This window comes from Dipteris shenzhenensis, chromosome 1 (assembly GCF_047967505.1).
Source record: "Dipteris shenzhenensis isolate YYH24624 ecotype China chromosome 1, Dip_SZ_1.0, whole genome shotgun sequence".
NCBI classification, from domain to species: Eukaryota; Viridiplantae; Streptophyta; class Polypodiopsida; order Gleicheniales; family Dipteridaceae; genus Dipteris; species Dipteris shenzhenensis.
Genome location: NC_141596.1, coordinates 21,387,216 through 21,413,491, shown reverse-complemented (window position 1 = coordinate 21,413,491; position 26,276 = coordinate 21,387,216). Strand labels below are relative to the sequence as shown.

Here is a 26,276-nt window from a genome sequence, read left to right as displayed (position 1 = left end):
AGGTGCCATGTTGGCTCTCCTATGAGATGCGAGGATATCTCGGAGCTGCATTTGCCGTGTCGTTTCACGCAGTGGCGGGGGGAAGGTGGTCTCCGAGATTTATGTATTCTGCGCACCATGTCAAGAGTGGCCCCTTGACTTGGGCGTTCACATCGAAGAAAGGCAGTGATAGGTTGGACCTTCAAGGTGCGTGGTCCAGCAACTCTCTGCTCCACCACTCCCTGCCGTCTCCTCCCACTAGTCCACTTTGCTCGCATATCATCTATCTCCTCCTCCTCCACTCTGCTGTGTCTCGGGGCTGACTCAAAGGCATAGAAATCTGTGACCCGTCGCTGGGCTGCATTCGTCTCTGGCTCAGGTAATACGTTCGGCATAGGCTATCTAATGTGTCTCAGAAGAGTCTCTCTATGTCGTCGCATCTCCATCAGATAAAGACCGACACAGACCTGGTCTTGGAAATGGATCAGGCGAGAGAGAGTTCCAAATTTTTGGTATAGGCAATGGTACTGCCCTCGAATCTCATTATATGCCAGACATATGCATAGAAAGTGCTCCTTTGTCTCCACCTCTCCTAGTATGCAAAGCTTGTTTACCCAGTGCATGTGAGACGCATCTATCCTCTAGGTACAAGGATCTCATGATCAGTTCATCCTTTGATACTCGAAAATCGTTATGATAGAATTGGATCTTGGTGGGGAACTCTTGGTCCCCCCCCAAGTGCGTGCCAAGCTGTCATAGATCTAACCATATGTACGGTTGATTTCATCTCGTGGGATCAGGGAGGACGGGGCATCCAGACTGTATTAAAAGGGCGGGAGTTGATCCATTTGGACCCCTTGGCTATCAAACCATCTAGGCAAGTCGTCGTGATGACTCTAGTGCCAATCTCGGCAATCTCCAGCTAGGTAGAGCCCAAACCCTGTGAATATATGTCATTGTCTGAAAGATAGCATCAATCTAGAGAGGTGTCATGGGTAACTCTGCTTGTATAATCTGATGGGCTTACTTTGGATCATCCAGGAATCCATAATCACCCGCGATCTCTCAAATCTCTTTCAGTCTGTCGCTGAGAGGTCACCTCCCCAGAAGAGTGCTCCATCCGTTCGTATGGGGGTCTTGGAAATGTGCTTGAAGCATTGTCGCTCTAGTCGAGCTAGAGCTCCTTGACCACGTGTGAGTCGTGCTGTGGTTGCGTGGATCGTGAAGACTGGGCTTGAGAAAACTGCTTTGAGGTATGTGCAGGACTGCACAATCTCTACGGGCTCACATCGGTAGGTGAAACTATGTTGATGAAGCGTTGCCTGTGAGGCAGTGAAAATCATAACCTTGGTCTTGCCAAGGTTGATTGTCAGGTCCCTCTCCCTGCAAAACACCTCTAGTTCCTCTAGATGTTTGTGGAGACCTGCCGCGAAGGAGGATATGCAGACTATGTCATCAGCCATAGTAGTATCCGTACCATCAGATCAGCGAGCAATGATCCCTTACCTCCTAAAATATCAATGAAGGTAGTGATCTCATTGATATAGAGTCCAAAAAGTGTCGGTGAGAGGGGGCATCCGTGCTTCACTCCAATCGTACTCTCAACCCAATCTCATAGACCTCCTGGGGTGTGTACTCTGCCTCTGACTGTCTCATATAAGCTCATCACACCCCATATCATGACTCTAGGGATCTGCATCTCTTGAAGCCTCTCGATCATGCGAGCCCGTGGGATAGTATCAAAGGCCTTCCGAAAGTCAAAAAAACAAGTGTAGACTTTATTGGACCTCGATCTTGCCTCCTCAGTGATGGCCTGTAGAGTGAAGATGTGATCTAGAGTAGAGTGTTGTCTCCTGAACCCAGCTTGTCCTAAGGTTTGTTGCCCATGTGTCTCTGTGAAGTTATTGATCTCTCTCTCTAGCATTGATCCATAGATCTTGGCGAGTGTGTGGCCAATCATGAGCGTGCGGTAATTCCTTGCATCCATGGGGTCTCCTGACTTGTGTATCGGGACAATGGTGGTAGTGCTCGAAGTGGGGGAAAATTTGTGGTAAACAGAGTGCAAGTGGTGGCTTGGGGATGGAAGACGTATCAAGTGGGGTTTGAGCCAGAGCATCATACAATGATTTCGCGTATGTGTGCCATCTACTTGGATTTGTGATGGGAATCGGTGGCTTCCCCTCAGTTAGAAGCCCCCATGCAATGGTGGGGTTATAAACTACTCGGTGCTTTCTGTCAATTCATACAACGGATTTTGCAGAGGCGTTTGAATGAAATGATTGCGAGTTGCGAAACACATATTCTTGAACTTAAGAGATTGCAATTAAGGTGGAGTTAAGACTTATATAGCTTAAACACAAAGTGACATCATTGGAAATTGCAATATGATTGAGGGGCCAAGACGGCCCCCCTCTTATCTAGGCTCACTTGAAAATGGAGATACAAGACCAAGGTGCAATGCACCTTCCAAATTGAACTCAGTGAAAGCCTAGGACCTAGATACAAGACTCAAGAGCATATTGTAGGCCATCTTCTGGTGGTTCTAGTGATGCCCTATAGGCCATGGTATGTGCCTTGTAGGCACTTGTAGTGTTAGTGCCTTTTAGGCCACATAGGCCACTTAGTCCTATGTGACACCTAGGACACTTAGTCCTAGGTCTAGGTACAAGTACCTTGTACTTCTATTTTTCATTATCCAAGATTTGACGTGACAGACTCTATCGACTCTTTGCAACCTGCACTCTCTCTTTGCCTATCGATCCTACAGTGGTATCAGAGCCACGTTAATACTTGCTTCCTGCTCCTGGACTCGCACCAGCTCCCTTCAGCCTACCTGCTCCACCCGTACAGTCCGTACGATTGTATGGACCCACGTACAAACAAGCTTGCAATCAGGACTCCCATCGTATGGAACAAGTACCTGCTACAGCCGTATGCTCTTCTCCGTACCTGTGCTTCCGTACACCAGACGTCCGCACGGCAGAAGTACTGCGCCATACACCTTTTGTACAGCTGTACAGAAGGTATCGTACTTGCTTCAGTACTTCAGTACCTGAGTTAAGTACATCATAACTGCGCGTATATCGTCCGTACTATTTCGTACATTGTACCTACGATGTGCACCGTACATTGGAGCTGCTTCATACAACCGTACACAGCAGCTGTCCGTACAGCGTACCCGTTCCGTACGTCACCGTACAGGGGTCCATACTGCTCTCCGTACAATCAGCATATCTGTCCCGTGCTGTGTTTTTGTACAATTGTACATCTCGCATCCATACAGCCGTACATTGGATTCCGTATTGTTTCGTACGTCTGTTTAGTACTTGCGCCGTACGTTGTACTTGCTTCGGGATTTGGTTCAGGACTGTCACTTTGTGCCACGCCATCACTCAGGTCAACAAAATTTGGGGTTTTTTGTGTTGGGAGCTCAATTTCAACTGGTGTTTGGTTTAGTAACTCATACTTTTGCAGCTTCAAGCCTTGAGGCTATACATTGAGTCACATTTGTAGGACATTGAGTCAAATTTTCAGACATTGAGTCACTTTTGCAGGACATTGAGTCAGATTTGCATACATTGGTTCACATTTGCAAAAATTTCAGCAAAATTTGGGGCCCTCAGACTCACACAGTTTCCAAACATGTGTGTGAGGATTGTCTTTTGGGTAAGATGCATCGATTTCCTTTTCAAAAGAATTGTCCAAAACTCTCACGAAGGAAATTGCAGCTAGTACACAGTGATGTCTGTGGCCCAATGAGGACAAATGCCATTGGGGGGTATAAGTATTTCATGACTCTCATTGATGATTTCACAAGATATTGCTGAATATATCCTTTAAAGGCCAAATCTGAAGTTTTCTTATGCTTTCAGAGATGGCTGAATATGGTTGAGAATGAATCAGGATGCAAGCTTGTCACCCTCAACATAGATAGGGGGGGAGAGTATATGTCAAAGGAGTTTGATGCATTTCTGTCTTCACGGGGCATTATTCACTCATGCACTACTCCTTACACACCTCAGTAAAATCATGTTTCTGAAAGGAAAAACATGTCCACAATGGAGATGGCCAGATGCATGCTTAAGGCCAAGTCTTTGCCCAACAAATTTTGGGCCAAGTCTTTGGCTTGATGCAGTAATGTGTGCCAACTATGTGCTGAATAGATCACCTACACGGGCATTGAAGACTATTACACCTTATGAAGCATGGAAAGGCAGGAAGCCTTCACTTTTACACATGAGAGTTTTTGGGTCTCTTGCATATGTTCATGTACCATCTCAGCTGAGACATAAGCTTGATGACAAGGCAATCAAATGCATATTTATTGGTTACAGCCAGGAGAGCAGAGGGTATCGGTTATATCAACCAAATACTAGGAAGATTATTGCTGAACATTCAGCTTCTCCTCTTGTGGACTGCAAAGCAAAGCCAGATGTTGACATGTTTGATGCCTTTGAATCTTGGTTACCTCTGCCATCATCAGAAGAGGATTTTGACCAGCAACATGAGCCTCCTGCAAGCCCTCCACTAAGCAATAATCAGCCACAACCTCATGCTGATTTGCAGGTTTCTCTTCCGGCACAAAATGATTCCACTACTCATGATGCAGTCATTGAAGAAAGAGCTGTCAATAGACAGCAAAGGCAAGTTCTCAGATGGCTTCTTGATACATTGAGGGATAGCAAACAAGATCAGCCTTTTGCTGCCCGGACAAGATCAGGGAACAGACAGCATGGTCACTTTCTTGAGTTTGCACTCCTTGCTACAGCTTGCAATGAAGAGCCTCTGTGCCATAAAGATGCTTTTGACAGCAAAGAGTGGATGGATGCAATGAGAGCTGAGTTACAATCTATTGCCAAAAATGACACATGGAAATTAGTAGATCTCCCTCCTGGCAAGCATGCCATTGGAACGCGGTGGGTCTACAAATTAAAAAGGAAATCTGATGGCAGCATAGATCGATACAAAGCTCGTCTTTGTTGCAAAAGGGTATGCCCAACAACAAGGCATTGACTTTGAGGAGACATTTGTTCCCACATCCAGGATTACTACCATTAGATGTGTCATTGCCATTGCAGCCCATCATCATTGGCAAGTGCACCAACTTGACATCAACACTGCTTTTCTTCATGGGGATCTGCAGGAAGAAGTCTATGTCACACAACCTCCTGGCTTTGAGGTTGTTAATTCTGAAAATAAGGTATGCCGGCTTAGAAAAGCCCTTTATGGTTTGAAGTAGGCACCCAGGGCATGGTATGCCAAAATTCATGCACACTTACTATCCCTTGGTTTTCAGAATAGTCCCACAAAACCCACTCTTTATGTTCGTGGGAGTGGATCTGATTTTTTAGTGCTGATTTTATATGTGGATGATATGCTCATCACGGGCCCAAATACTCAGCAAATTGCAGCTTTCAAGGCTGATTTGTAGCAGATTTTTGACATGTCCGACATGGGACGGCTCCATTATTCTTAGTCCAAGTATATTGGACAGCTACTTGATCGTTTTCAGTTTGAGGATTGCAAGCCAATCTCTACTCCAGTGGACCCTGGCTTCAAATTCTCAGCTCATGATGGGAGCCCACCATGTGATATCACTCTTTATCAGCAGGCTGTTGGATGCCTTATTTATTTATGTCACACCAGACCTGACTTGCAGTATGCAGTATCTCAGCTCAGCAGATTCATGCACATGCCTAGTTCACAGCATTGGTAGGCAGTGAAGAGAGTCTTCAGATATCTCAGAGGCACTCAGGATTTAGCCCTCTTCTATGGTGATCAGGGTTCACTTACCATGCATGCTTACACGGATAGTGATTGGGTAGGATGTTCCGACACCAGAGTGTCACATACTGGCAATTGTTTTTTGCTTGGCAATTCATGTATCTCTTGGCTCAGCAAGAAGCAACCAACAGTTGCCACGTCTAGCTGCTTTTTGAGTACAGGGCAGCTTTCACCGCTACAGTAGAGTGTGTTTGGCTTCGATAGTTACTTACAGATCTTGGTATTTGCTAGACATCCTCCACTATTGTCTACACTGACAGCCAGAGTGCTTTGGCCATTGCGCGTAACCCAGTGTTTCATGCACGTACCAAGCATATTGAAGTTCACTATCATTATGTTCGGGAGCGGTTGTCATCAGGAGACATAGCATTGTCCTATCTTCCCACAGAGGACAACATAGCATATATGTTTACAAAGGCACCTCCTCGTCCCAAGTTCGAAGTCTTCCGACAGGCTTTACACTTGGTTCCCTTTGTTACATGATCTGACATCCCTTGTACATTCATAGGTGGCTATATTCTTTTCGATGAACATGTGCCACCATGATCAGAAAATACCAGGTATTCTGATACGTTTCCAGAGTACTTCAGCCCATCCCATGGAGGGGGGTTTGTAGGCCATCTTCTGGTGGTTCTAGTAATGCCCTATAGGCCATGGTATGTGCCTTGTAGGCATAAATGTAGGCACTTGTAGTGTGAGTGTCTTTTAGGCCACATAGGACACTTAGTCCTATGTGACACCTAGGACACTTAGTCCTAGGTCTAGGTACAAGTACCTTGTACTTCTATTTTTCATTATCCAAGATTTGACGTGATAGACTCTATCGACTCTTTGCAACCTGTACTCTCTCTTTGCCTATCGATCCTACACATATGTACAAGGTAGACAACAGAAAAGAGGACTCCAAGCTCAGGTTTCAACTCTTGGCTTGCCCAATCCACAAGGAAGAAGCCTGCAACAATCACCACTTACATCCAACATTAGAGGCAAGCACTAGTTTCTAGAAAGATAGTAGAAACAACATGAAATAGTGCTGTAAATGAGATAAACTTGACAATACACTTGGCCCTTTTGTAGATGAAGTCCTTGATGCCTCTGAAGCTCCCTTGGGTGAGGAGAGTGTGGAAATTGTGAGAGAGGAGAGCACACATAAAGGAATAAGGAGACACCAAAGGTGGTGGAGCAAAAGCTACTCCAGCTTATTCCTCTTTCATATATATTGAGTGTACATGGGCACTGTACAAGTGGGTGGGCACACTGCCCTTTACCCCAACAACCTCCCACTTAAAGGCAGTGTGCCTTTAAGGGAGTATAGTACACATAATACAATCAGCCATAGGCTGAAAAACAAGATGACCACACCATCATCCTATGCCCATCGGCACTTTACAATGTGCAAAGTGCATAGAGGATAAGCTGCTAGCAGACATCAGGTTTGCAGGATAGAAAATGACAAGCTGTAGATGCGTGTCAACCAAGATCTCATGCCAGATCTCACTAGGAGAGTGAACTCTCACCACCACGTGCTCCTGTGCTAAGTCCATAGCACCTGAACTGTCACTGTGTAAAGAAAATGTCTCTGTACCACCTGTGACCATAAGCACATGCCCTACAATAGACCTCTGCTGGTCTACCCAACCTGCATCACTTGCATGCTGCTCCTGGAAGGATAAGGACCTGATGTCCACAACCGCTTCCCTACTGCCAAAATCTACCATAATCATGCTACCAACTCCCACTGCAACGGAAGCAAGAACTGGAAGTGTAGCACCAATGGCAAACATGTGAGAACCAAGTCTCAACACAGTCATGGATGCATGAAGTACTATGGCTGCCATATCAACCATAATATCTGACAAACATCATCAAGACCATGCAACTCCCACTGCAAAGCATCCCTGTCCATAAGGAACCATATGGCAAGTAACCTCAGAAGGATAGCAACCTCCTGAATACTTCTCACTGCGCATCACATCCTGAGCTCTCATAACGGTATCAAACCTATGAAGCCAAGCTCGAGGGGATTGCTTCTGGCCATGGAGGCACTTACGAAGCAAACATATCAATGATTCCTGCCCATGCGCAATATGACCCGAGTCAATAACTGCAGAAACCACATCTGTCCTGGCATAACCAGCCAATGGATCATACCGGGCATCATTAGCCAAGGTATCCTCCTCACCATGCATAGCCTCATCCTCATCTACAAGAGGCACTCCGCATCCTGGGAGTAAACTGTAACTGTCCATAGAAGATGCATCAACAATCTCCATAGGAGTATAAACCTGTGGAATACTTGAGACATCTGACCGTCTCTGACCAAAATCAGGAAGTAATTGTGGCTGTCCCAACTTTATAACCTGCTCACCGTGGGAAAAACCTCCCACTCCAAGGGATATGGGCTGCCCCTGCAAAGAATTCGGAGGTATTAGTGCACTTACACCCTCCTGGAACACCACTCTCCTGCTATCCACAGTCCTGGGCTGTCTAAACATAGCATCCTCTCTGAAATAGACATTATGGCTGCGTATCAACTCTCTAGTTGAAGAATCCCATAACCTGTAGTCCTCACTGGACTCACTGTATCCAAGGAAGATACATCTCCTCGATCGGGAACCATGAGCATAAGCCTCGCAGCCAAACACACGTAAATGCTCATAACATGGTGCCTTGCCTGTCAAGAAGTCAAATGGCACTCTACCATTCAGAGATCTCGTGGGTGACCTGTTAAGCAAGTATGCAGCTGTCTTACATGCCTCAGCCCAATAGCATTCGGTAAGACCTGCATACTGTAGCATGCTACCAATCTTGTCCAATAGAATCCGATTTATGCCTTTTGCTAAGGCATCGTGAGTAGAAAGATGAGGAGTGGTGAACACCCTCCTGATACCAAGTGTATCACATAGATGCTGAAATCTAGAAGAGGTAAACTATGCATCGCCATCAGTCATCAAGCTCAATAGCTTCTTTCCTGACTGATTTTCAGCATTACCCAAGAAGCGCTGAAATGTATCATATACATCATGCTTCTGCCGAATCGGATATACCCATATGTACTTTGTAGCAGCATCAATAAATGTCACAAAGTAAGAGGCGCCACCCAGTGAAACGGTAGGCATAGGCCCACAAACTGCACTATGAACCAACTGCAATGGCTCAAGATACCTCTCACTGACTGTCTTCCTCACAAAGGAGGATCCTGACTGCTGACCATCATCACAATCATGACATAAAATTTGAGAGACATCCATAACAGGAATGTATCTCAATATTGTAAGGGCTTCCATACCTGCAGTAGACATATGTCCAAGTCTGGCATACCATAAACTAGCTGATGGCTGCTTACTAATCATAAGCATCTTATCCTGGACACCTGATACATGCAATGCATAAAAGAATCCAACCCGTGATCCCCTAGCCATAACCAGATTGCCTCTAGCAATCTTCCATGCATGATCACCCAAAGAGACATGATAACCTGCCTCAACCAACTATCCAGTACTGATCTTGCTCGTAGCAAGTCCTGGTATATGTTTAACCCTCTGTAGAACAAGAATAGAGCCACTAGGCATAACAAGGTGGATATCCCCATAACCATAGACATCCATAGAATGATCAATGCCCATCAAACCACTCTCCACAATGCATTCCTGATATGCATTGAACCATGACCTATGAGGGGTCATATGACATGAAGCACATGGATCTAACATCCAATCACCGAGAATGGGTACATCAGTGGCCAAGAAGGAGGTGTCAGACATAGACAAAAGAATGCCTTCATCACTGCTACTGTCAGTGGAAACCCTAGCATCCACGCCTTGAAGCTCAACATGCTTCTTTTCCTTCTTCATGTCATTCTTAACCTTGCTCTTCTTCTTGTATTTTCTCAGCCATTTCCAGCAATACTTTTTCATGTGGCCATACTTTCCACAATAGAAACATCTAACACAAGTCCGAGAGCTAGACTTGCTCCTGGAATTCCCCCTTGAACATGACTTGTTTCTACCAATTGATCGATGTTTAGAGTGCATATCAAGGCTGTATTTCAGCCCATCAGGACATTTCAGCCCATCATGCTGTAACATAACACTATCATGGTCATACATCTGGCATATACGAGTATAAAACTCATATGCATGGTAGTCTACACCTTGTACACCATCCTGTATCTGCAAGTAGACTGACTTCGAGAGTGATGACTGAATGATAGAGCATGCTTGCTCATCCATGTCATCCCAATCACTTTGTTTAATGCTATTAGGCTTGACACCTTTGCATTGAATGGGCTTATGCTGCCTCTTCTGCACTAACACATCATAAATCTGCTCTTTCCAATACTTAAAGTTTGATCCATCCAACCTCTCAATATCAAAGAGGGCACTACCAGCTGTAGATGCCATATCTGTGGCACAATAGGTCACAACCAAAGAGCAGTATAGTGCAATAGGCAACCCAAATGACCAAAAAATATAGTGTTGTCCAGACCAATCAGGTCTCCAAATAAATTGGCTGATCCAATGCTCAAAAGCACTCAGCCATAAAGAGGCATAAACAAGAATATATGCAGCCCAGTAACCTGCCAATGCCTGGCAATTGAAGTAAGAAATGCACTGAACCAAATGAGCAATGCCTGCTCAACCAATGGCAGTAGGAGCCCAGCTCAACTATCCATAAACATCAGTGTGGCATCCACCAATGCAAATCCATAATGCATCGAAATGGCATTTACTGCATCACCAATGCATCACCTCAAGTGCGCAATCCTTTGGCAACAAATTCAAGCATTCACCACTTGCCAAATGTGCCAAAGTGACTTGCCAAAATGCCAATAATGCCCTTGGACTGAAGTGAGATCCCAATCACTTTATATAATTTACTGTGAGTTCCCAATTCACTGTTGTGCAAGAGAAATCCCTACAACAATACCTCACAGCCACTTTGGGCAAAATAACACGCTGTCCCTGTTTCTGAACAGCGATATCTTTTCACTGAAGGACCGGATGCCAAAGCTGTAAACAGCAAAGTTGTAGCTGGTAGAAAGATCTACAACTTGTCAGTTGACCTCAAGAGCAAAATACTTTCCACAATAGAAACATCTAACACAAGTCCGAGAGCTAGACTTGCTCCTGGAATTCCCCCTTGAACATGACTTGTTTCTACCAATTGATCGACGTTTGGAGTGCATATCAAGGCTGTATTTCAGCCCATCAGGACATTTCAGCCCATCATGCTGTAACATAACACTATCATGGTCATACATCTGGCATATACGAGTATAAAACTCATATGCATGGTAGTCTACACCCTGTACACCATCCTGTATCTGCAAGTAGACTGACTTCGAGAGTGATGACTGAATGATAGAGCATGCTTGCTCATCCATGTCATCCCAATCACTTTGTTTAATGCTATTAGGCTTGACACCTTTGCATTGAATGGGCTTATGCTGCCTCTTCTGCACTAACACATCATAAATCTGCTCTTTCCAATACTGAAAGTTTGATCCATCCAACCTCTCAATATCAAAGAGGGCACTACCAGCTGTAGATGCCATATCTGTGGCACAATAGGTCACAACCAAAGAGCAGTATAGTGCAATAGGCAACCCAAATGACCAAAAAATATAGTGTTGTCCAGACCAATCATGTAAACTACTCGGTGCTTTCTATCAATTCAAACAACGGATTTTGCAGAGGCATTTGAATGAGATGATTGCGAGTTGCCAAACACATATACTTGAACTTAAGAGTTTGCAATTAAGTTGGAATTAAGACTTATACAGCTTAAACACAAAGTGACATCATTGGAGAATGCAATATGATTGAGGGGCCAAGACGGGGCCCCCCCCTTATCCAGGCTCACTTTATTCTTGAAAATGGAGATACAAGACCAAGGTGCAATGCACCTTCCAAACTGATGAACTCAGTGAAAACCTAGGACCTAAATACAAGACTCAAGAGCATATGTACAAGGTAGACAACAAAAAGGAGGACTCCAAGCTCAGGTTTCAGCTCTTGGCTTGCCCAATCCACAAGGAAGAAGCCTGCAACAATCACCACTTACATCCAACATTAGAGACAAGCACTAGTTTCTAGAAAGATAGTAGAAACAACATGAAATAGTGCTGTAAATGTGATAAACTTGACAATACAGGCTCCCTTCGTGACTTGGCCCTTTTGTAGATGAAGTCCTTGATGCCTCTGAAGCTACCTTGGGTGAGGAGAGTGTGGAAATGGGGCTGGAATGAGAACAGCTTAGAAAAACAGCCTGTAGGCTAGAGAGAGAAAGCTTTTATGGAGTGATAGCTGTAGAGAGAGAGTGCCTATGCTGATCCCAAGGGAGGAGATGTAAGAGAGGAGCTGCTGCTGTTCCAGAGGTGCACAGAAAGGCAGATTTCTGCAAGGGAAATGGGCTGGAACAGTAGAGAGAGAAATTTTGCAGTAGAGAGAGAAAGACTGCAGCAGGAGAGAGAAAGGGGCTGTGGCTGCTCCAGGCTAGGTGAAGGAGAGAGGATGCTGCTGCTGTTCCAAAAGAGCTGAGAGGGGGGCAGATTTCTGGAGAGGAGGGGCTGGAACTGTAGAGAGAGAATGTGCTGTTGTAGAGAGAGAAAGTGCTGCTGAGGTGAGAGAATGGCCTGGGGAGAAGCTGGCTGCACCCAAGGAGCTGGAGAGGTTCTGCTGCATCATCTAAAAGGAGGGAGAAGAAAAGTGACGAAATTTTCATGTGTGGAATGAAGGGGAGAGGCCTTCTTTTATAGGCTCAGCCCCCCTCCTAGGCCTAGAGTGGAAGGTGGACACTTGTCCCAGATTTTTGGTGGGCTGCAGTCCCAAAGAGGACAGCCCACCACTTGCCCTAAATCTACCAGATTTGGGGCCAAACACTTGGCCTGCATGCCCTGCCACTTGCCATGCATGCTGCCACATGTGTGGGACAGGTGGACTGACCTGCCAGCTCAGATTCCAAGTGGCAGTCTGCCACGTCACTCCCAAAAACCCTAAAATTTCAAAGTTGTCAGAATTTAATTCTGATCGCACACACGGGTTCCTAACAGCTTAGACTATCTATTGACGTACTCTAAGGTCATAATTGAGCCATACTGAGCTCATTTGTTTGTCGTCTTATCTTGTATCTCCATTACTCTTGGCATGCTGCCAGGCCCACACCCAAAGCTCAGGGAACATTCTCTTGAATGGTTCCTAGGTCGGTATGCAATCTGTGCATTTGATTGGTCCCATGTTTGGGTACTCAGGTGGGGTGTGGTTTCTAGATGTCCCTCTCAAAGAGAGGCCATCACTCTTGTGGGTCACTAATGCCCATAACCCCAAGCAAGGGGGTCCACCCTCAAATGCTAGACCTAGTCCCCATTGTCCGTAACTGAACAGAAGGAAAACATTTCATTTCTTAATAAGCATACTATTGAAAAACAAAAAGAAATAGTACCAAGCAAGTGGATACATGTTGAAGCAGGATGACATTCCCTCCGTCTTTCATTCGGTTGTCCGCAATTGAAATGCTTCCTCATAAGCATCCAGGATTTCAAGACACTCCTGAAATGTAGCTCTGTCCACCCATTGGGCATCGGTGGATGGGAGCCCTCTGAACTTCAAAAGGTACATGTTGCGAGTCGTGCCTCGACGTCCCGTAGTGAAGTTATGCAAAATAATTTACTCTGGGATCAACAAGATCTCAGTGTCCTCTACTTCAGGTGCATCGTCCAGTGTGGGCTCTTGAGGTGGTTCCCCAATGAAGGGTTTCACCAAGCTTACGTGGAAGACATTGTGGATCTTCCAATGCTCTGGAAGTCTCAATCGGACCGAGACATCATTTATTACCTGCAACACCTGAAAAGGACCATAATATCGAAAGGATAGCTTGAAGTAGATGCGCTTTTTGCCCACTTTGGTTTTTAACCGGGCTTTCTCAAATTTCAATAAGACCCATTGGCCTTCTTTCACTGCAAACGCCCTCCGTCTTTTATTTGCAGCTGCTCTTTGTTTCTCCCGTGCGTTTTGAATGGCTGCTCGAACCGTGGCATAAGCAGAGTCATAATCCTCCACGAATTGATGAGCGGCAAAGATTTTCTCTTTTGTTTGCATGAGTGGAGTTGGTAAAGATCTACCATATACAATTTCGAAAGGAGCTTTTCCAGTGGAGGAATGAATTGTTGTTATAAGCAAACTCCACAAGAGGAAGGAATTTCTCCCAAAAGGTTTGCTGGTCATGCACATAAAATTTCAGCAAATCCAAGAGTGTACTATTCGTAACTTCAGTTTGGCCATCCGTTTGAGGATGAAAAGCTGAGGAGAAACTTAGAAGAGTTCCAAGGTTCTCAAACAAAGCCTGCCAGAAGTTACTAGTGAACTTTGAGTCTCTATCTGATACTATAGACTTGGGCATGCCGTGGTGTCTAAAGATGTGTCTAATAAATAAATGGGCAGCTTCAGGTGCCTTGAGATTCTTTCTGCAAGGAATGAAGTGGGCTTGCTTGCTGAATCGATCTACTATCACCCAAATCATGTCATGATTTTGATTGGTCCTGGGAATTCCTGTAATGAAGTCCATGGTGATGTGTTCCCATGGTCTCTCAGGAATGGGTAGGGGCTGAAGTAAACCCTTGGGTTTTCCTCTCTCATACTTAGCTTTTTGACATGCGAGACAAGCTAAAATGTAGGCAGCAGTGTCCTTTTTCATGTTAGGCCAGTAGAAAAATTTATCCATGGCTGAAAAGGTGGCCACAATACCCCTATGACCAGCATAGGGTGGGTTATGGCTTTCCTCCATCACTTTAGATCTAAGCTGCTTTGTGATACATAGTTTGTTCTCCATGAATAAATAGCCATCCCTGATGTGGTAGGCATGATGGGTGCCTCCATCTTTCAAATGTGCCCATGGCTGAGCAAAATCAGCATCTCCCTCATAGAAATACTCGAGGTCTCGGATCCAGGCCAGCAAGACCTCGGGCTTGTCCTCTCCCTTGTACTTGGTAAACTTGAAAAGCTTATCTCCAAGAGGTACCTTATGCTTTGCATACCTTCGTCTCCGTGGACGTCTCGAAGGAGATGGACTCTGATGACGCCGTCTACCTCGAGGAGGGGAAGAAGAGGATGATCTTCCCTCCTTGTTGGAGTTGGTGTTGTCCGCACGGCCTCTTCCTTGGGATTGGGGCCCTATGTCATGAGTTCCTGCTAGGCTGCTTCCCAGCACTTGAACCTGTTGAGCAATGTTTGCCAAGAGAGCACTCAACTCATGCAGGTTAGGAGGAGGGTCAGGTCCATTGGCTGCCATGATGACAAGATAACTCAATGAAGGAGAGACTCAACAAGAGAAAGCACAGAGTACAGGACCACTGCCTAAGCTCTGATACCAATGTAAACTACTCGGTGCTTTCTCTCAATTCAAACAACGGATTTTGCAGAGGCATTTGAATGAGATGATTGCGAGTTGCCAAACACATATACTTGAACTTAAGAGTTTGCAATTAAGCTGGAATTAAGACTTATACAGCTTAAACACAAAGTGACATCATTGGAGAATGCAATATGATTGAGGGGCCAAGACGGGCCCCCCCCCTTATCCAGGCTCACTTTATTCTTGAAAATGGAGATACAAGACCAAGGTGCAATGCACCTTCCAAACTGATGAACTCAGTGAAAACCTAGGACCTAAATACAAGACTCAAGAGCATATGTACAAGGTAGACAACAAAAAGGAGGACTCCAAGCTCAGGTTTCAGCTCTTGGCTTGCCCAATCCACAAGGAAGAAGCCTGCAACAATCACCACTTACATCCAATATTAGAGACAAGCACTAGTTTCTAGAAAGATAGTAGAAACAACATGAAATAGTGCTGTAAATGAGATAAACTTGACAATACAGGCTCCCTTCGTGACTTGGCCCTTTTGTAGATGAAGTCCTTGATGCCTCTGAAGCTACCTTGGGTGAGGAGAGTGTGGAAATGGGGCTGGAATGAGAACAGCTTAGAAAAACAGCCTGTAGGCTAGAGAGAGAAAGCTTTTATGGAGTGATAGCTGTAGAGAGAGAGTGCCTATGCTGATCCCAAGGGAGGAGATGTAAGAGAGGAGCTGCTGCTGTTCCAGAGGTGCACAGAAAGGCAGATTTCTGCAAGGGAAATGGGCTGGAACAGTAGAGAGAGAAATTCTGTAGTAGAGAGAGAAAGACTGCAGCAGGAGAGAGAAAGGGGCTGTGGCTGCTCCAGGCTAGGTGAAGGAGAGAGGATGCTGCTGCTGTTCCAAAAGAGCTGAGAGGGGGGCAGATTTCTGGAGAGGAGGGGCTGGAACTGTAGAGAGAGAATGTGCTGTTGTAGAGAGAGAAAGTGCTGCTGAGGTGAGAGAATGGCCTGGGGAGAAGCTGGCTGCACCCAAGGAGCTGGAGAGGTTCTGCTGCATCATCTAAAAGGAGGGAGAAGAAAAGTGACGAAATTTTCATGTGTGGAATGAAGGGGAGAGGCCTTCTTTTATAGGCTCAGCCCCCCTCCTAGGCCTAGAGTGGAAGGTGGACACTTGTCCCAGATTTTTGGTGGGCTGCAGTCCCAAAGAGGACAGCCCACCACTTGCCCTAAATCTACCAGATTTGGGGCCAAACACTTGGCCTGCATGCCCTGCCACTTGCCATGCATGCTGCCACATGTGTGGGACAGGTGGACTGACCTGCCAGCCCAGATTCCAAGTGGCAGTCTGCCACGTGTCAGCTGCCACGTCACTCCCAAAAACCCTAAAATTTCAAAGTTGTCAGAATTTAATTCTGATCGCACACACGGGTTCCTAACAGCTTAGACTATCTATTGACGTACTCTAAGGTCATAATTGAGCCATACTGAGCTCATTTGTTTGTCGTCTTATCTTGTATCTCCATTACTCTTGGCATGCTGCCAGGCCCACACCCAAAGCTCAGGGAACATTCTCTTGAATGGTTCCTAGGTCGGTATGCAATCTGTGCATTTGATTGGTCCCATGTTTGGGTACTCAGGTGGGGTGTGGTTTCTAGATGTCCCTCTCAAAGAGAGGCCATCACTCTTGTGGGTCACTAATGCCCATAACCCCAAGCAAGGGGGTCCACCCTCAAATGCTAGACCTAGTCCCCATTGTCCGTAACTGAACAGAAGGAAAACATTTCATTTCTTAATAAGCATACTATTGAAAAACAAAAAGAAATAGTACCAAGCAAGTGGATACATGTTGAAGCAGGATGACAAATCAGGTCTCCAAATAAATTGGTTGATCCAATGCTCAAAAGCACTCAGCCATAAAGAGGCATAAACAAGAATATATGCAGCTCAGTAACCTGCCAATGCCTGGCAATTGAAGTAAGAAATGCACTGAACCAAATGAGCAATGCCTGCTCAACCAATGGCAATAGGAGCCCAGCTCAACTATCCATAAACATCAGTGTGGCATCCACCAATGCAAATCCATAATGCATCGAAATGGCATTTACTGCATCACCAATGCATCACCTCAAGTGCGCAATCCTTTGGCAATAAATTCAAGCATTCACCACTTGCCAAATGTGCCAAAGTGACTTGCCAAAATGCCAATAATGCCCTTGGACTGAAGTGAGATCCCAATCACTTTATATAATTTACTGTGAGTTCCCAATTCACTGTTGTGCAAGAGAAATCCCTACAACAATACCTCACAGCCACTTTGGGCAAAATAACACGCTGTCCCTGTTTTTGAACAGCGATATCTTTTCACTGAAGGACCGGATGCCAAAGCTGTAAACAGCAAAGTTGTAGCTGGTAGAAAGATCTACAACTTGTCAGTTGACCTCAAGAGCAAAATCCTTGTGGATTCTCATATATTCTCACCTGAAAAACAGCTTCCTGCACATTGGTCACAAATAGACAGCAGACTGCAACTTTTTGTGGTTTTGCAGAGGCTGTAACTCCTGCAGCTTATACCGGATCAACTTGCTTCCAAAAGCAAAGTTGTAGTATGTTCTGTGAACTACAACTTTCCAGTTTGGCACAAAGTGCAATTCCGCACCAGGAAAGAGATATTCAGTCCTGAAAATGACTGTTTTGTCATAAAAAACAGCAACAGCAGCAATTGTAATGTCCTGACCAATGGCAAACACAATGCCATAAAATCAGCCCCGAATATGATAACAAATCAGCCCTGAAAACAGCTCCAAACAATGCTCATTTGACAGGATCTCTATACATCACCGTACCACCGTATGTATCCAACATAGGCAAATAACCATGCATCCAACAAACTGTCAATGCATCTCAACCAGGCATGTACCACTGTCAAAGCATGTGTCACTGCCACTGCCAAAGTGATGCATCTGCAAAAAAGATATGCAACCCACTGACTAACTGTAACGGAATGTTCACAAGGACTAAGATGCACCAGAGTATGTCCGTACGAGGACCCAAATGCACGGGAAAACACGAGCTAACAAAGCTCAACTGCAACCAAATGAAGCTGCATAGTGCACAAGCACATATCCCACACAATGTCCACAAGGCGTACTTCTGCAAAATGTCCCGCAAAGAGACCAAAATCAGCCAATGCTCAGCTCCAAGACCTCAAATGCAACACCGGCTATCTCCCAGGCATACAATTGCATCAAACATGCAATCCAGAGGCTCCCCAACAGCTCCCAGATGAGCTAGAGACAATGGCAAAGAACTATGCCAAGACTGGAACCTGCAAGTGCCAAGAATGGCTATGGCGCCAAAATAAGACCCAAATCTGCAGGGAGGAAACCTCGATGTGAGGTTATAGGTAGCACAATTGTAAATTTTTAGGAAGCCTGGCGTCGATGGAATCGCAATCGGAGGACTGTGCGAACTCCACCACAAGTTGCATATGCAGCTCTCCAGCGCTCCTTCACGGTCTCCTACGCCAAAGAAGTTGCTCACCAACCGACTCCTGGCTCACAGAATAGCAGCAACAATTGCTCTTGACGCCTATCTACTAGCTGCCCATGATAACCAACGCCTCCAACAAGCACACAACAGCCAGCCACTTGCTGCAAAGGATGCATCAACAGCCAACGATAGGCTCCCACGAGATAACGTCAAGACCAACGGACAGCGATCTCCTTCCAACGCTAGGTTGCTAGAGCACTGGAGCGCTGGAAGATAACCCAAAGTGATTCTTGTAGCTGCATTGTAGAGCAAACAGATTTGGATGATGTCTACCCAAAATCTCTCCGTGAATGAGAGAATCAAGCTCTCCAAAGCTCCCGGTAGATCTCTCGAAGCAGTGCCCGTTCTCCTCTCATTGAGCTCCTCGTAGATCGAACGCCATGGGCTCTGATACCAGTTGTGAGAGAGGAGAGCACACATAAAGGAATAAGGAGACACCAAAAGTGGTGGAGCAAAAGCTACTCCAGCTTATTCCTCTTTCATATATATTGAGTATACATGGGCACTGTACAAGTGGGTGGGCACACTGCCCTTTACCCCAACAGAAATGGGGCTGGAATGAGAACAGCTCAGAAAAACAGCCTGTAGGCTAGAGAGAGAGTGTCTTTATGGAGTGATGGCTGTAGAGAGAGAGTGCCAATGCTGATCCCAATGGAGGGGATGTAAGAGAGGAGCTGCTGCTGTTCCAGAGGTGCAGAGAAAGGCAGATTTGTGCAAGGGGAAGGGGCTGGAACAGTAGAGAGAGAAATTTTGCAGTAGAGAGAGAAATACTGCAGCAGGAGAGAGATGTTGTGGCTGTGGCTGTTCGAGGATAGGAGAGGATGCTGCTGCTGTTCCAGAAGAGCTGAGAGGGGGCAGATATCTAGAGAGGAGGGGCTGGAACTGTAGAGAGAGAGTGTGTTGCTGTAGAGAGAGAAAGTGCTGCTGAGGTGAGAGAATGGCCTGGGGAGAAGCTGGCTGCACCCAAGGAGCTGGAGAGGTTCTGTTGCATCAACCAAAAGGAGGGAGAAGAAAAGTGACGAATTTTTCATGTAGGGAATGAGGTGAGAGAATGGTTGCACCCAAGGAGTTGGAGAGGTTCTCCTGCATCAACCAAAAGGAGGGATAAGAAAAGTGACGAATTTTTCATGTAGGGAATGAAGGGGAGAGGCCTTCTTTTATAGGCTCAACCCCCCCCCCCCCCCCCGATCCAGAGTGGAAGGTGGACACTTGTCCCAGATTTTTGGTGGGCTACAGTCCCAAAGAGGACAGCCCACAACCTGCCCCAAATCTACCAGATTTGGGGCCAGACACTTCGCCTGCATGCTCTGCCACCTGCCATGCATGCTGCCACATGTGTGGGACAGGTGGACTGACCTACCAGCTCAGATTCCATGTGGCAGTCTGCCACATGTCAGCTCCCAAAAACCCTAAAATTTCAAAGTTGTCAGAATTCAATTCTCATCGCACCCACGGGTTCCTAACAGCTTGGACTATCTACTGAGGTACTCTAAGGTCTTAATTGAGCCATACTGAGCTCATTTGTTTGTCATCTTATCTTGTATCTCGATTACTCTTGGCATGTTGCCAGGCCCACACCCAAAGCTCAGGGAACATTCTCTTGAATGGTTCCTAGGTCAGTATGCAATCTGTGCATTTGATTGGTCCCATGTTTGGGTACTCAGGTGGGGTGTGGTTTCCAGATGTCCCTCTCAAAGAGAGGCCATTACTCTTGTGAGTCACTAATGCCCATAACCCCAAGCAAGGGGGTCCACCCTCAAATGCTAGACCTAGTCCCCATTGACCATAACTGAACAGTAGGAAAACATTTCATTTCTTAATAAGCATACTATTGAATAACAAAAAGAAATATTACCAAGCAAGTGGATACATGTTGTTGAAGCAGGATGATAGGGGTCGCCTCCTTGAAAAAAGTGGATCACCTTAGCCATCCTATGCAAGAGAAAAGCGTGTCTCTTACGTTGTGTCAGACGCCTCTAGATCTGTTGTGCCTTGATCGCGTCAAGTGCCCCTAAGCTTGTTCTTGTATGAGGTGGGATCTTAGGTCTCGTTACTCATCATGAAACCATGGGTTTTGTGGCATCTTCGTGGTGGGGGAGTGAGCTGTAGAGCGGTCGTGGGGAATGTTCTGATGGCTGCATCCTGAACTAGTGAGACAAGTGTATTTGGGGAGTGAGTAAGGTCTGCATCATTACCAAAGGGGTCTGTAGCCTGTGGGACAGGTGGCTCATGTATACTGCATGGTCAAAGTGTACTCGGACTCGGACATGGGCAAGGGGATCACGTCCTATGTCAGGCAGTGCAGTCGAGATACTGAAGGCCAAATAGGAGTGGTCAGCGCCAATTGGGAGGGGGTGAACTATGAAATCATGTACCTGCATCAAAAAAGTTGGGGAGCCCAAAAGGTAGTCCATTGGGCTACTGGGTAAGCCCTCTGGACAATGGCCATCTGTGGAGGCCATTGTTTATAATCAAGTTGTATAGCTCCCATCTCGAGTTCGTGTCTCCCATACCTTGTCACATGTGGTGCATCATATGAATATCTCGCTATCCCGAGATTTGTTGGGTCCATCTCTGGTACTCTGAGGGCGTCCGTCTCAAAGTCTAACAAACCCACTTGTCTATCTCCAGTGCATGCATTGAAGTCACTCAATAGAAGGACCTCTCCCTGTTTGTAAAATTCCATGATGTCATCATAAATAGTCTCTTATGGGTTCTCACCCTTTGCAGTGACTTCATGTGCGTAGGATGACGTATCTGGGGGAAAGATGCAGACCGCAACAGAAATTCGATTGTGCATCAGGTGGCTGAATCCGAACCAACATGTGCCGTGCATGCTCCTCCTTTCGAATAACGGATACGAGTAGTCTAAAGTGTGGTCTGAAAAGGAGAGCCACGCCTCCAGAGCCTCATGTCCCAGTATCTCTCCTCATCTCCTTTTTGTAAGCTGACTCCGAGGTGTACCCTGTAATAGTAGGCAATCTGGGCTCTCACGTGTCTGTGTTTAGAAATAATATCTCTATTTGTGTATGTCTCTAAGAAACCTCCTGGGTTGGACTAGAGGGTACCATTACAATTTCAAACAACCATGCCCAATCAGTTGTGTGTCTCTGTCTTAGAGCCCAACACCGTCATGTACTATCTGCAGCTCTCTCACCTCTTTCTGCGCTCTCCCGAATGATTACCTTACCGTCTCGATATACTGCCAATTTTCCCTCCTGACTTGCAGCTAGCACTCGAGTCATCCCTTCTCTTCTGTGCTCTTGTTGCAAGAGCGTGAGGTCATCATCCAAGTATGTCCTAGTCCCCTTCAAGGGCTTATGAGTGAAAACACTTTCCCGTGTGATTCCTGGGACGCTCTATCAGTCTTCTGTTATACCCTTCGTAGGGATTTCATTCCTAAGAAAGCCGCAAATTTGATGTAGTCTGGCTCATGCTGCCAGTTTCATCTGGAACTAGGGTCCTGTGAAAACACATCCCAGGTACACATGAATGTTGATTTGTCCACCCACAAAAGTGAATTACTTGTGCTGTAGCGAGGTATCACTAGTATTGAAGGTCATGATCTTGGTCTTCCCAGGATTGACCCTCATGTCTCGATTGTCTTAATATCATTAATAAGGTTCATGTTTTTAAAATCTTGCACCTATCATGCGATTTAGTAAATCATGCATTTAAAAAGATTTGCACTTTATTCTATTCTAGGAAGCCATATAATGGGATGTGCACATCAAGGAAAAGAATGATAGATTAGCCACTGCTGCATTGGATTTATAAAGCTACAGACTGAAATTTAATCAGGAATGTTGGCATGTGTGCATTTATTCTGAAAAATGTGACTGTTGGCCATTTTATGCTGAGGAACAAGGATCCAGCATACAAGTGGTTATACAGGATTACCTAACGTTTCTGCTTTTCACGAGTGGTTGCTTTTATTGCTCGACAAAGTGGGGTTTGGTGTTGAACCAAGAGTTTTCTTGAGAAGGGAATCTTCTTTGCAGAAGCTGTGTTTTGTGGCTATTAATGTTGATAATGCTATGACGTGCTTCACGTAGTTTTCATGATTTCTCTGGATTATGTGAAATGCAGTAAAGCTAGGAATCGGTGGTTTTAGTCAAGGTGCTGCAACCGCATTGTATACAACGACCTGCTCTATTGCTGGGAAGTACAGTGATGGAACTGTTTTTCCTTTGAAGTTTAGCATTGCTGTTGCAATTAGTGGTTGGCTTCCGTGTGCAAAGTAAGTAGTCTTTTAATCCATTGTTAAAGAAAATTGTCCTTTCATCTCAATATGTTCGAACAACTTTTCATTTATTCCTTGAAATGTTGGAAAATGCTATGATTAGCTTGGGCAGGTCCTCCATTTGAAAATTGTACCATTCAATTGTGCCATTCAAGAGTTGTTGTCTTTATTCAGAAACATAAAAAGCCGCCTAGATGAAAATATTGAAGCAATGGAACGAGCTAGAGAGCTGCCCGTGTTTCTTGGCCATGGAACAGGCAAGTAATTGCTGTAGGAACTTACAAATGATGCAACGTTTGCATGTTTGGGTATGATGCGCATTGCATTTGGACAGCCTTTCCTTCAGTAATTTGGCATACTGTCCAGGGTCCTAGTTTCTGTTTGTTCTATATATCTTTCAGCTTGTGATTCTTTCTGGATTCATAGAGCTCTCATCTCCTTTTTAGTTTGAATTTTTCCTGTTTGGCACTCTTATTTCATTTATTTTTGAAGTTTTGAATTTCAGAATAAAGTCATCTTAGAGAGATACATTTGATAACTTTTCTATGTATTTTCTGGTGTTTCAGTGGATAATATTGTATTGTACAAGTACGGGGAGAAGTCTGCTGCTGCTTTGCAGTCAGTGGGATTCAGCAACGTTACGTTCAAAACGTACAAAGGGTAATTTTTCATAGTTTCCTCGTCAAAGTTATTAGAACTGTTGGATGCATGAATATAAAATATGTACTAGTAATCAATCTCCAATTGTGTTGATGTCTTTCTTGGTTGACACAGGCTAGGGCACTTCACTTCGCCTGAAGAGATGCGTGACATTTGTACATTTTTCAAAGAGAAGCTCCAATTACAGGGCTAGACCTTAGATTTTTTAAAGTCAATTGAAATGAAGTATAATTGGTTTAAAAGAACCTTGATGTAACTATTTATTGAATAATGAAAACAAACGCTCGATGATAAAAAACCTTAAGAATTTTAGGGAAATGCAATGGTGTTGGTTTGTGTTATTTTTCAAATTGTAATTTTTTCCTTAAATGAACAAACCTTGGGATGACTAGTGGGCACCTAGTCAATTCAAAATAGTGGGTGACAAGGTAGATCAAAATATTGGGCCAGTGGTTGGTGCAAGATAAAGAGTTATTATTCTCTTGTTTCTGAATGCTAAGAAGTGATGCATCATCTGGTGGCCTTGATAGATTTTAAATGTTGGATTATGTTCCACGTAGGACCTCAAAGGCTATGATAATTGAGCCAATAGCCATACATGTTATCTAGGAGTCAAATTGATTCTATAATTGGTTAATGTGCATTGCCCTAGGTTTGTATGAACGTGCAAGACTTACGACTAATGCTTATTAAGAGATGTTAAAAAGCATCCACACGACACTCATAGGAATGCTCATAGCTTGCACGATATATTTTAACACATTTTCCAAGATCTTATTGCTTATGCCTTTAAACTTTGGTTTAAATTCCAAACACAATCTTTATTTTTAACTTAATCTACATGTAGAAATAGTAAAGACATTGATGTGAAATTGTCACCTTGAACAATCCGCAAGGTAATACACAACCATGCATTTGCAACCATTCAATTTTTAAAACTTTGGTGCTAGGACAATAAGAATATGTCTTGTGGGACTACTAGGGATTTAGGGTTGCAAGAGGCAACAAGATGTAATAAAAGTCCGACAGAGTAATTCACAGCATGATGTTGAGAATGAAAGTCTAGAAGGATCTCTAGTTGTTCCAATTTCCCATGTATGGATCCCCAAAAGATTAGCTAAACCATAGAGAAAGAGTACTTGAAGTTGGACTTTTTGATGCATCATGCTCACTCAACCACAAGAAGCTTTATGGTGCAATTTAGCTAATGTTTTTTGAAAGGTGATAACACTTCGTGCACAAAATGACTAGCCATAGCCAGGTCAATGTTCGAAACAAAATGAAATTTAAGTCTTTTCGACAAGTGCATTTTGTCAAGTCACGAACGATTTTGTTGAATGAATGATGATTACGATAGCCAAACAATGACTTATACACCATAAATTAGGCTTGATGCGGGGCTTTAACTAGCAGAGACTCCAGAAACAATAACACTTTGATTGCAAATAGTTGTGTAGATGGTGGGGTTGGTTTGATTTGAGGGTCTTATGGGCTTGAGAGTTGGTTACTAGGATGATTATGTCTTGCATATTGCATTGTAGGCAGGTATATGATGCGTTAGGGAAGGAAATTGTTATGTATGTGTCTATCTTATGGGAAATTCTGTGTAGTGTATGTGTCCATCTTCAAGGTTTTCAGGGCTTTCAATTTTTGAGGTATGCCAAAAAATATTGAGTGTAGCACAACTTTTTATGTATTATGAAGATTTGGACTAGTCGAGATTGGCATGTCATTGTTGGCACCATGTGGGGTTCTAATTCCACCACCTACCCACCTAGGTTAGAGCCCAATAACCCAAAATTTGATCCAAGGATATGGGCCTCCTTTCCTTGGAGCTATCATATGGATTCCTCATTTGTTCACCCACTTTGTATGCTTGATCTCTCTTTTCACTATGCACATACGGTAGTCACATATGGCTTGCTTGCTTGACCATATGCTTCAACACCCTTCCTCATGCCATAGTCTTCAGAGGTATTTATGTAAGGTGATTGGCTATCCTCCTATTTATGATAATGTGTCTTGCCATGTCACTCCTAGGGGCCCATCTCCATCCTTACATCGTTGTCACATGCACGTAGGTCTACCACATGGCATGCTCAGTTGCTCGTTTGTTGCATACTAGAAATCTGACATTGTTGTAGATGGTTTGTCTGCACTTGTGTCTTTTGGTCCCTATTCTATCACGACATGCATCATGATTCGCACGTGGCTTAGCTTTGAATGTATAATTGCTATCTTGTTGTGCATGTCTTCTAATCTTTGTTACTCCTACCTTTTTTTTTTGCGCGTTGATTGGTTGGTTAGCTTGGTCAATGGTCATTGTTTGACAATCAATGCAGTCCGCACCTCTTGCTTCCCTACAGCTTGTTGCGATCTCAGTTCTTACTCATTGCAACTAGTTATGAAAAAAACTTATTATGGGAGGCACTGGTTTTTTAGGTGTAACACCAATTACAGACAAGCTCACATCATAAGAACTTGTGCCAACAATCATGAGACTTGAGACCACTAAGCACATTGCCTTTATAAAAGTAAACAATACATATTTCTTTTTGGTGTAAGCCACAAGTTTACTACTAATTTCTTCTCACTATGATAATTGGTCCAATAAATATCAATTTATCCAATTTCTTGGCTTCATCCTAAGATCTTATACATAATCCAATGGTGGGATGGTACATCCAATGAAGAAACAACCAATGGTTTA

At 44.5% G+C, this 26,276-nt stretch overlaps 1 protein-coding gene across 1 annotated transcript in view; it reads left to right on the top strand.

Moving 5' to 3' along the window:
• LOC147905533 (uncharacterized) overlaps positions 1-24,038 on the top strand; it is a 46,994-nt gene extending 22,956 nt beyond the window's left edge. The window contains exons 6-9 of the mRNA XM_087380448.1: positions 22,753-22,903; positions 23,081-23,163; positions 23,473-23,566; positions 23,681-24,038. Coding sequence (XP_087236574.1) covers positions 22,753-22,903; positions 23,081-23,163; positions 23,473-23,566; positions 23,681-23,759 — 407 coding nt within the window. The 3' untranslated portion in view covers positions 23,760-24,038. The remainder of the gene's footprint in view (positions 1-22,752; positions 22,904-23,080; positions 23,164-23,472; positions 23,567-23,680) is intronic.
• Positions 24,039-26,276: the final 2,238 nt, after the last annotated feature.